General features: G+C 33.5%; 1 protein-coding gene across 3 annotated transcripts in view; it reads right to left on the bottom strand.

The window, feature by feature from the left end:
- LOC115880570 overlaps positions 1–12,526 on the bottom strand; it is a 185,298-nt gene that overhangs the window by 86,818 nt on the left and 85,954 nt on the right. For all 3 annotated transcript variants that reach the window (XM_030897825.1, XM_030897826.1, XM_030897827.1), the window contains exon 7: positions 10,386–10,475. In XM_030897825.1, the coding sequence (XP_030753685.1) occupies positions 10,386–10,475 (90 nt within the window). The remainder of the gene's footprint in view (positions 1–10,385; positions 10,476–12,526) is intronic.

The following is a 12,526-nucleotide window of genomic DNA, read 5'->3' as shown; positions in this document are numbered from 1 at the left end:
TTATTAAATTATAGCAAATATTAAAAAAACATCACAGAAAAAAACCTTGAGAGGTACGAAGAGTAGATTTTTTGAGACAATTGTATAAAAAAACATAAGGTAGTATAAGATAAGTTTTATGATCCAATTAGGGTTTCCGTACAAGTTTTTGGAAATTTCGGATAAGTGACTTCGGAAATCCGGACGTCAAAAAATAAATTATAAATTTATTGTTCATATCAAATAAACTTTTATTCACGTGATTAAGCTTGACTGGCACAGCGTTGTTCACTTTTACATATTTTCTTTTAATCAGAATATTTTAAGAAACAAAAATAAATTCATTATAAATATATAAAAGTTATTATATAATAAAATTATATAAGAGTTTCTTGCCTTGAACTGCTAATATGGAAATTAATTCCACGCTGTGTTCGACATAATGTGGATCAACCTGCTCTCACTACCGGTTTCGGGGCCCTACCCCATCATCAGGTGAGCTTGGGTCGTTTCCACAATATGTCGAGCACAGCGCAGAGTATATATACACGACTTGTCGTAAAGTAGCGGTAAGATATTAAGTCCCGCATCGCGAGATAGCGGCCTGCGTGCAATGGTAGCACTTTCGTACCACCGAGGCACAACTATCGATAGCAAATAAAGGCTCTTTTCGGCTAGCCCAAATTATATAATGGAAAGTTATTATATTTACATCAACAAAACTCACCTTCTTAACAGCACTTAAGGGATATAAAGGACCATTATTACCCCTTTCCTGTTCAAAATATTCGGTTCTAAAAAGAACAATGTTCGACAAGGTCTGCTAGTAAACATTTTTAAGCTTAAAGTTCCTCAACTAGGAATTTAGTTAAACCAAAAACTCGTAATACAAAACTAAAATGTCAAAACGAATGACAATGTTATCAGGAAATAAATAAATAAATGTGGCAACTTGGCATTTTTTACAGAGAGCTGCCACCTGAATCCCCAGCGCGAAACTTAAATTCCAGTTAGTCAGCCCGGCGCCGAATATGTCCATGGTTGGCAACAATGAATTTAAAGATCGATTACGTAAATTTTAAGTGATATCAAATATATGTAAAGTTTGTCTAACGAAAGAATACATGACAGTGAGAGTTGTTGTCTGTCAATTTAATTCACAGGTAAATTGTATTTTCTGTCACTGTTTGGATGTCTTCCTAGATTCCTTCTTCCTAGATTCGTTGAACAGATGAACATAGTTTAAAGGGAGAATTAAAGGCAGCTGAAAAAGTGTTAGTAAACCTTTGAACCTTTGGTATACCCTTTTACCTTTGTAAGCAGACTAAAATTTGTACTGCATATGTTACAAATGACATCAGAATTGGACAATCCCCTTTTAATAAAAAAGAGAAGTTTGAGCATATTTCATTAGTTACTACACATTTTCGTTTTGGCATTATTAAATGCAATTTACCCGTTGCATATACAATTAAGCTTCATTCAGAACCTATCAATTAGTGGAATAAATTAGTGGTTTCAATTACACTTTATACTTTTTAGTTTACGATCATTCACAATGTTTAAAAATCACAATTAAAATTAATAAAATATCCTAGCAACAGCTTGCGGTAGTCTGTTGTATCCATAGAGAAAGCATAATATTTAGCTTATAAAACAATAAACTTTTGATTTCTAACCAAAATTTTTCCTCGAATTTTTCTTGACTGGTGATAATGAAAGGCCAAAATAACATTCCTCGCAAATTTTGAAGTATAATTAGTGGAAAAGTTTGTTAACTTTTTCCAATAATTGAAAAGTACTCCACTAATTATGACGTTCTGAGTGCTTACATTAAAATTCGGTGAACAAACTTCTACGGCTAATTGAAACTACTAATTTATTCCACTGATTTCGAGGTTATGAATGAAGCTTTAACATGGCCCAAAGTCGGGGAAGATTACGACAAATGACATGCACAAAATGACAAATAATAAAATTTAATTGGAAATTAAAATGGCAAGCACAACTGTCACTGTCATTGATTATTGGACAGACTAATATTCATAAAGCCCCGACGTAATCGTTATAAATAAAGACAAATGGAATCACAATTTACATCAACGAGTTTACCGAAAAAAATAACCCGATATATATGCGTGTACTTTCAACCAATGTCTGTTTAACAGAGATATGACATCGTAAGGATTAAAATATTCAACAAAGTTAAGTTGATTATACGGTCAAATTTGCCGGACAGTTTTTCAATTCCGGCCATAAAATTCCGACCGAACCATTATTTAAAAAATACGGACGTATATAAACCCTAGGTTTAGTGCGCTTTCTATGACTCATTCGAATTTTTAAACTGTGAGAATCAAAGTCCTTTTGTATTAATGTTCCTTTGCTTGATTAGACGCTCAGTTAAACTAATGTTTGCTATTTTTTTCTATCGATAATATGGCTCAAAATCACTTCTAAAGGCTGGTTTACATTGGTATTAATAGTAGTCGAGTTCACTAGCATACTTATTTTCTAAAACACTCTACTTTGCCCACTTTGGTAGAGTAACTGTATACACGTTTCCAGTAATTTGAAAAGATGTTCAGATGTTTGAAAAAATCAGTTTAAAGTGTGTGACAATGAACAAGCAGGTTAGGCAAAAATGGCCGATCCAGATCCTTTTACATTTTTTTATGAAAGAATCCATTAAAGCAAACCACTTAATATTTGGAACATAGACATCATTTAAACCAGAACCTGATTTTTTTGACTTTTTTATTTTGTTAACTTCTTGATTATAAGTGCACCTCAAATTTTTAATTTTTTGTTTTAATTCGGCTATACCAAACTTTTCCTTTGATATATATTTTACAATTTCTTCGTAGGCGGCTGATTTCATTGATCTATTTCTATAATTAGGGCTGCTGATATTCCATATACACTCGTAATCCTTGTATACTGCCACTAATTTCGTAGTTTCAGATTCCGTCCACATTTTCTTTCATACGTAAGCAAAATTTAAGTTTTAATTAAAAAGTAAAAAAAGATCGGCAAGCACAAGAAGCATCCAAATACTCACCTCTACTTAAGCTAGTCTAGTGCCTGTTTACACTGGTATAGTAAACTAGCAAGCCGGTAGAGTAGAGTAAGATGGTGATAGTGGGGGTAGGCTAGTAGAGTGTACTATTCCACACGTGCTATCCACTCTACTCGCCCTTAGACTATCTATAGTACTATAATGTCACTAGCACAAACTGTTTACATGATTCTCGTAGTAAGATAGTACGCACTCTACCACCGTCCTCTACTACTATTAATACCAATGTAAACCAACTTTAAAGCAAATATACTGGGTGGTGCATCGTCGTTGGAAACATAGGAAATCCCATGCAAATTTTTTTTCTGTCCAGATATTGGCCCCCTATTGATTTTACAGCGAAGTCGTAAATGGATTTTTTAAAGGTTTATGTATGGTAAATACACATGCCAAATTTGAACAATTTTGGACCAGCCGATTTTGAGTAATTTGAGAAATATTGCATTTATTTTTAAATTAAAACCGAACAGGTAACAATCAAACATAAGTCAAAAATTGACACACCTTAGGTGTACAACCTATGATTTTGTTAATATCAAAAGTAATTTTATTTACAACCACATATGTAATACTGACATTACTGACTTTTAAAACATTTGAAAGTGTCAAATTATCTACATTTCTTCCCTCTTCCATTTCCCTCGCTAAATTTCTCACTCATTTCCCTCACTAGGTTTTTTTTATTTCTCGCCTCATTTAATTAAGCAAAATATTCTTTTTATTTGCTGAAGGTAAAAAATGCAAGACTTCTTTAGCTTAAAAACCTACATTCTGGCGTTTTAAAAAAGCGACGAGTTTGTGATATTTTGATATGTCAGTATTTTCCCTTAATTCTAGCATTATCCGTATCATGCTCTAGGTAGCCCAAAGAGTAGATGGTTTTTTCTGCCTTGCCATGTCGCTAAAATATGCCATCAAGACTGTCTCCGAAGCAATATTCTTAGCATTTCTTTCGGCACATCATTTTTCGTATACTTTCAATGCTGTTTCATATCGCCCCTTACTTTTTTCTGGAAGTAAACTGGCTTCTGCTCTTTTTGCAGCTTCTGTAAGTTCTGTTGGAGTACCAATATTAGGAGTACTGGAGTTCTGTTGGAGTACCGATATTATCATTATCAGAACTTTCCCACAACATTCTGGCTTTCTATGTTATATAAATTCAAAAAAGCGAACGAGAAATTCAAAACTGTCACTTAGTTATTATTTAAGTTGAAGGTTTGCGCCATAACAACCACTGGTACCGGTAACTATAGATATGGAAATGCCAAAACACAAAACGACAAATTTTCGCATATTTATTTTTTTTCAAAATAAAATACTGTCCCCTATTTTTGAATTAATGATGTGGTTGTAAATAAAATAGTATACAAACCTCGGAGGAAAGTTTTCATTATTGTCTCGAGATTTAGTTAATCTCTCGATAGCAATGAAACACTTCCCTCCTTGGAATGTAATATACTATACCCAAGTAGCATTTTCACGACTTGCGACCACATGTTTACTAAACACAACGTTGCATTAGTTACAAAAAATAGTTAGCTCTGTACCTTGGGTATTAAAATAAATGTAAACGTTGTTGTAACGTTGTGCCGACGTTGAACTAGTACTACAACAAAGTAAAAGCTTCTGCGACGTCGAATAAACGTTGTCTTGTAACCTTTTTTGCTTAAGTCATCTTTAGGTGATTCGGAAAACGTAGTTACAATGTTGGGCAATAAAGAGTTTTCCGACGTCACTTTCAGGACCTATTCCAACGTTATGCAAACGTTGTCTGTTTTACTAATTCCAACGTTGTTTAGATTTCCTTATTCTTACGTTGGTAGGACGTCGAGCCACTACCTTTTTGCAACTGTATTGAACCATAACCTTAAATCTTAAATTTTCACTTCATTGTTCTGTTCAGTCAGACAGTTCAGTGCTGTTATTGTTTTTATAAAAAAAAAACTTGGACGTAAGAAAGGCACATATAAATAAATTTAAATATACATCGACATATTACCGATACTTTATCCAATCCCTCGTTTATTAGAATATAGAGGGCGGCACAATCTAGACTCTAGGATGACTAAATTAGGCAATCTTGCGACTAGTATACTACCTGTTAAGGCTGAACTGCGACTTTATTAGTCCAGTATGCGACTACTCGAGCTACTCCATCTTACTCTCCAAAACAACAAAGTGAAAGCCGCCATGTTGTTGAATAAGAAAATGTTTCGTTCCTAAAATAGCAATTTCTGCTTTTTTAATACATTAACTTGAAATATTTGACCCTAAACAACACGCGGAATTTTTTTTCGACTGCGAATAAATTATTTTCATTTTAGTAAAAAAAAATTCAAGAAATTTTTTAAAACTTCTTTAATTTTAAGGCCCATTAGTATTTTTCAAAGTAGAAACAATACATTTATCAATAAAGTTGTTTGCGTTTAACTTTTTTGCCTTGGGTAACGAGTTACAGAGTTGGTTAAAGTGTTTCAATAATTATGATCTTCAAACATCCTCCACACTTAAATACTTTTGTTTTGTTTTCCTTTACCGCCATCTGGCATATGTATCTAACTAAATCATAAAAATAATATTTTTACTATAATTATCCCAATTTAGGATAAAACGTGACTTAGGCGCCATATTATTATAGTTTTGTATTTCTGTGAATTAGGATTTTAAACAACATTGCAGTTTGTACTAAATTAGGCTGCTAGCCAACGTAGATATCCAAAGTCGTTTCGACCCAAAAATTATTCTCCAAACTAGTGCAGACTAGGGTTGGCACGACCTTGTGCCGACGTTGCGCCCCGACGTTTGGTCGCGTGACACAACGTTGTCCCGATGTCCAAATGCTGCTTGGGTAATTTTAATATTGAAGGGAAATTAACCGAAACATCTCAGACACATTATCTAAGCTATTTCCGCGTAGTACCTTTTTGTCATGCTCACTTTTTCTTTATGTGTATAACAATAAATTATTAATAGTATTGAATATTAAAATTATGTTACGTTTGATAATGACGCTGGCAACTTAAGCTATGTCGGTTTTTGACTGGTGTTTGATTGTTACCTATTCAGTTTTAACTTAAAAATCGATTCATAATTCGAGTCTAAAATTGTTCAAATTTGGCATGTGTGTTTACCAAACGTAGATCTTAAAAAAATTATTTACGACTTTGCTATAAAATCAATAGGAGAGCCAAGATCTAGACAGTTCAAAATTTGCATGGTATTTCCTATGTTTCCAACGACCATGCACCACCCGGTAGAGAAAATATACGTACTTGCAGAAAAGCTTAGAAAATTATAACATTATTTAAATAACATACCTACTCAGAACAACATTAAATGTGATACAGATAATAAATATTCTTATTATGTGCAATTTCTGGAAGCTAAACATAAATGGATCATATATACATGTTATACAAATGTTTTAATTTTCTGCTCCCGAAATGTATAAACATAATACACATTTATCGAATTAACGTTCTATGAAAGCGTGTATTGTGAATGCAGGCTGAATATGTGTGGTGTTTAATCTACATCATTTATTTTTAAAATTCTTGCTTACATTCTGTGAACACGTAGGTATATTTGGATTTAAATTGGAAACATCTTGTTTATACATATTAACAATGATGTTTATAAGATCTGGAGAATTGGTTTAGAAAATCAGAGATTTTATATTTTACGAAATACTACAATAGTTTGTCGATAATTTATAATTAATACAGAAAAAAAGATAATACCTAATATTATTTTTAATAAAACTTGAATGGAATTTATACCGAGAAAACAATAAATGTATTTTCGGATCGTCCTGTTTCTGAGTCTGGTCCTAAACCTGCGCCATTTCATACTGTGGATAAAGGGATTTATTTGTGACATTTAAATTTGACTTCATTCTATGCGTATTGCGCATTCACACTATTACACATTACCACAATATTAAATTAATTAAATTAGTTTTGAAAGAAAATAGATAATTAAACTTTTTCCTTTTTCATTTCATTTTTTATTTTACTTGTTTTTTGTTTCGATATTTTGTTTGTATATTTTATTTACTTATTACTTATAAAAATCTAGATTTATTTATACAGGGCGAGTCAAAAATAAGTGCAAATATTTTCAGCGCTCTGTTACCGCTATTACCAAGTTATTTTACTTTGAAAATAAAAAAAAAACATATGATTTTTTGTTAAATTTTGAGAACCACTGGATGTTTTCTGGGTTTTCTTTTTTGTAAATTTAATCTACTAACTATGTTGCCATATTATCAAGATATGTTTAAAAAAAAATCAAAAAATTCCAAATTATTAAAACATTTTTTTTCCAAAAAAAAACTCAGATCAGTTCTAAGGTCGAAATATACACCTTCAAAAAAATTTTGCACCTATTTAAGACTCACCCTGTATATCAAAATATCATACATGAGGGTAAATAACAGTTATTTACCTTATATAGTTTTGTTTATATCTAGTTACTAGATATAAACAAACGAAGCTAAATCGAAAAATGTGATAGAATAATATTAAGAGTGCGTGTATTTTTTTATTTTGTGAATTTTTTAACATTTGTTTTTAGAATTTGATTGACGCTTTCTGGGATGTAGAATGTTAATAACCGCGACCTTACAGATCTATTGTGTGTTCCCCCTTATTGAGTTGTAACGAGTTATGACTCATCATACAGTCTCAGGGCTTTAACAAAAGTCAGTATCTGAGACGGCTCCACAGAGACCAGCTCTCCATCCTCGACATCAGCCGTATCAAAGTTCATGGCACGAACGGTCGTCGTCTCGGCGCACTCAGTGATAAGGTGTTCCGGTGTTTCCCCATTTTCCCCACAGAATCTGCATTCGCCGTTTTTTCTCAGCTTCAGCCTACTGAGGTGTTCGTTGAGAAGACTGTGTCCTGTTAGAAACCCCGTGACAATCCGAAGATAAACAATCTTCGGATTTACTTCGGATTACTTAAATCAAGGAAAATCTTTGATTTTTCTCGGTCGTAAGTTCTGAGGAACTTTCTGGAGTGTCTTAGACCGTTGGAGGACACCCATTCCAGGTTACGGATGGAGTCTTCCAGGTTCTTCAGTTCTGCTTTAAGTTGGTTTCCACTTGAGAAGCAGAGCGGTTCTGGTCGGTGGAATGTTCGCTCCTTTTCTAGCTAGATCATTTGCTTTTTCTGTGCCTTCTATCCCTTGGTGAGCAGGCTCCAGAGTAAGAGGACTTTATTTCCTTTGCCTAATTTGTTGAGTTTCTCTAGGCAGTCTTTAATCAACCTCGAATTGATGATGACTGAGTTGATCGCGTTTAGTGCTGCTTGACTATCGGATAAGGTGGCTATTTCCTGTTTTCGATAGTTCCTATCTAAGATAAATTGTACGCATCTTTCGATAGCGTTGATTTCTGCCTGAAGGAGGCTGCCATTGATTCGGAGTATTTAGTTTTTGGCGTAAATACTCCTATCCCTGTCCCTGCTTTGGTTCATATATCCATTTCATTTTTTTATGCATATATTCATTTTCATCAGTATACCACGTTATGGTGTGGTCTTTTACATGCTGAGCAAACGTTTCTTCCTTCCAATCCTTTTTATTACTCAATACTACAGTGAGGTGTTTCTCAAAGTTGTACATCCTAGGTATGTCACCCACTGGGAGTTGAAGAAGTGGAATTTTCTTCTTGAGGATGTTTGGTTTGGTTTGGTTTGGCCCCTGACATGAAAATTCTCCCATTACTGTTTCCGTCAATGACCCTTCCAATTATTGTCGCATTAGCATAACTGCTGACGACAATGTGCAGTGGTGTTAGGTCTAGGATGACCTCCATTGCTGCTGTTGGTCATGTTTTCATGGTACCTGTGATGCACATGCATGCCAGTTTCTGTACTTTGCACAGATTTTGCCTTGCTGTACGTTGCTCTAGTTTTTAATGTGATAGAATTAAATTAATAGTGTGTATTTATTTATTTTTGTGAATTTTATAACATTTGTTTTTAGAATTTGATTGACGCTTTCTGGGATAGTAAAATAATATTCCGGGATCCGCGACAACTTACCTAAATCTGGGGTTTTACCGGAAATCTCGGACGTCTGAACATCCTAGACTAGTCTTCTTCTTCTTACGACGCCGTCTCCTTTCGAAGGTTGGCGATCCAAATAGCTAACGTCATTCTAGATACAGCCATACGAAATATGTCGATTGATGAGCAACCAAACCATCTACGAATGTCCTTTAGCCAGGAATTCTGGCGTCTGCCGATAGATCTTTTGCCCTGGACTTTGCCTTCAATTATTAATCTGAGAAGTTCATACTTTTTACCCCTCATTATGTGGCCTATGTAGCGTGTCTTTCTTTCTTTGATGGTAAGCATGAGTTCTTTCTGTTTTCTCATTCGATTAAGAACCTCCACATTTGAAACTCTTTGGACCCATGATATTCTTATTATACGGCGGTAAATATACATTTCGAAGGCATCTAGTTTTTTTTCTAACGATATGTCAAGAGTCCAACTCTCACACCCGTACAGGAGAACTGAAAAAATGTAGCATCTGACCATGCGTACCCGTAGCTCCAAACTCAAATCTGACCTTGTGAAAAATTGTCTCATATTTATAAATGTTTTTCTAGCCAGTTCTATGCGGCTTCTAATTTCTTTCTTCGGGTCGCATTGATCATTTACAATACACCCCAAATACTTGTATGAAGACACTTGCTCTACTGGGTCACCGTTGATATCCAGGTGAATCTGCACAGGTGTTTTGGTGAATGCAAGAACCTTCGCTTTTGTGGTATTTATGAGGAGACCGCAGTTTTCACTATGCCGAACTAATTCATTCATTAGCCTCTGCAAATCTTGTTCATTCTCGGCCAGCACAACTGTATCGTCGGCATACCTGATATTATTGATCGCTTTCCCGTTAATCTTAATTCCACATTCGATTCCTTCTAGAGCTTCTTTGAAGATAGCTTTTGAATATATATTAAATAAGAGCGGTGACAGCACACAGCCCTGTCTTACACCTCGTTTAATCGTGATTATAGTAAATATAGTCTGAGAATAAAAATTAAAGCTTCCTAAAATTTTAGCTATTTTAACTACTAAAAAACAAATGGACTTATGTAATGTAATGTATTCTTCACAGGGTTATGTTTTGTTGGATCTCCAGTAAGGTTTATACTTATTTTCTAGTCAATGTTTATTCTTCAGAATAAGGTATTCACTACGAGGGACTACTCATATAAAAAACGTATATAATTTTTTGATGTTCATAAAGTAATTTGCTGACATTATAACATTATTTCATAAAATTTATTTCTAGTGTTAATACTTACATACTTCACCAGGGTATTTGATAGGTGGCCTATCGTTAGGCAGTTTTCTGTCTTGGTCGATATAATGGGCCCCTCTCGGCAATTGCCCTTCTGAAAAAACAAGAGTTCTTATTTAATTTACATCTACTGCACTAAATGCAAGTGGCTAAATTAATTGGATTTCCCATTTGTTATTCTTGTTTAATTCTATTTTGGACATTTTTATTGGTCTTTTTATTGAATGAAAATGACTTTCGGCGCTGAAACAACCAACGTTTACGATTACGCATTTGCCTCTACTTTAATGAGTTACATAAAATTTGTCGATTCCTTTAGTTTATTTAAACACTTCTGATGACATTTAGCCGATTGCTTACAAGCCGGACAGTTTAATGGCATTAGTGTTTATTTTCAAATTGTGTTAAATGGCAGGGCTTTAATTGCAAATGTTATGTTTGTTTAATTTGTTTTTAAAAGATTGACAAATTTAGCAATATATTTTAAAAATTTATAATTATTAACTGAAATAAAGATTTATGAGAAGCATCGTTGTCATCTATAATTTTTTTTTGAGAAACTATGGAGCAACTGATACCAGTTGCTCCAGAGACTCTCACGACTCTACTTGGCCAGTAGGCAAGTACGCCAATACTGGAATACTTGGCAAGTATCTCCACTTTGTAAACAACATTAGCAAGTGTGGCGCTCACACGACGTGTCCATTTCATCAAGTACGCCAGCACAAATATTGTTTAAATCCTTGGCAAGTAAACAGTATAGTCGCATCCATGGATACCGGTCGTTCCGAAATTGTCGTTGCTAGTGAATTTTTTTCTTTTTAAGTTCTTTACTGTATACGACAATACGATTTCTATGTTCTTTATGATTGGCCATCCATATGAAGGGCTCATTTTCGTATAAATCCATAAATTCCGGTTAAAATTGGTTTGGTTTGGTTTTATAATTTTTTTTTAAATAATCATAAATTTTTCTGCGATAAAACGGCGATAAAACAGTTTATGTTCAACTTTAGGCACAAAAACTTTTCAAATTTATGATATCAGTCTAATAACATCAAGTCAACATGTTTAATTTATGTCAATGATGATAGGTATTGATAATTTCGATTCCAAATATCTCGAGAACCATTAGTCGTAGCGGTTTTTACCAAGAGATCTTTTTTACGTAAGAAATATCGTAAATTTATATTTTTTTACTCACTTGTTCAATACAGGTACGAACGAAAAGTTATTACTCTTCAAACCAGTTAAAAAATATGTACGTGGCGCCCTCTACAAGTAGGAGTCATATTGACATCAAAATCAAATTTCTCATGTCAAAAAACTCCCATACACCAATTTTTATCCAAATATTGATGTTCCTTCATGAATTGTTTAAAAAAAAATCGAAATAAATATGAAATTTGTACACCCGGTATCTCCGAAACTAAGCATTTCAGGACATACATTGATAAGAACTTTTTTACCTATTTTATTACTATATTTTTTACCTATTATATTTTTTTTACTCACTTGTTTTATACAGGTACGGACGAAAAGTTATTACTCTTCAAACCAGTTAAAAAATATATACGTGGCGCCCTCTACAAGTAGGAGTCATATTGACATCCAAATCAAATTTCTCATGTCAAAAAACTCCCATACACCAATTTTTATCCAAATATTGATGTTCCTTCATGAATTGTTTAAAAAAAAATCGAAATAAATATGAAATTTGTACACCCGGTATCTCCGAAACTAAGCATTTCAGAACATACATTGATAAGAACTTTTTTTAACTATTTTTATCTGCAGAATATGCTGACGAAGTTTCCGGAATACAGTTCGGACCACCCTGTATATCAGAACGATGATTCAATATACGTGTTTGTGAAATAGAGTAAAATTGTTTTCTCCTTATAATGTAGATATTTTTAAATAGTTGTCTTTGTTTACCATGAAACATTTGTTAAGTCAGTTTACAAGTAAACGGTTACTGGGAATTTTGTCCGTAAATACAAAATCCAATAGCATTTTATAATAAAAAGATACTTTAATTTTTAAATTTTCCCTACAAGTTACTACGTGATTTGAATTTAAATAGTAAAATTATATAGGTATATATTTATACCTGGTGGGTGGTACATCGTCGTTGGAAACAGG

This window comes from Sitophilus oryzae, unplaced genomic scaffold, assembly GCF_002938485.1.
Source record: "Sitophilus oryzae breed Bouriz unplaced genomic scaffold, Soryzae_2.0 scaffold_1637_pilon_pilon, whole genome shotgun sequence".
Lineage (NCBI taxonomy): Eukaryota > Metazoa > Arthropoda > Insecta > Coleoptera > Curculionidae > Sitophilus > Sitophilus oryzae.
Note: the sequence above shows the minus strand (reverse complement) of the source record. Positions and strands in the feature narration are given on the sequence as shown.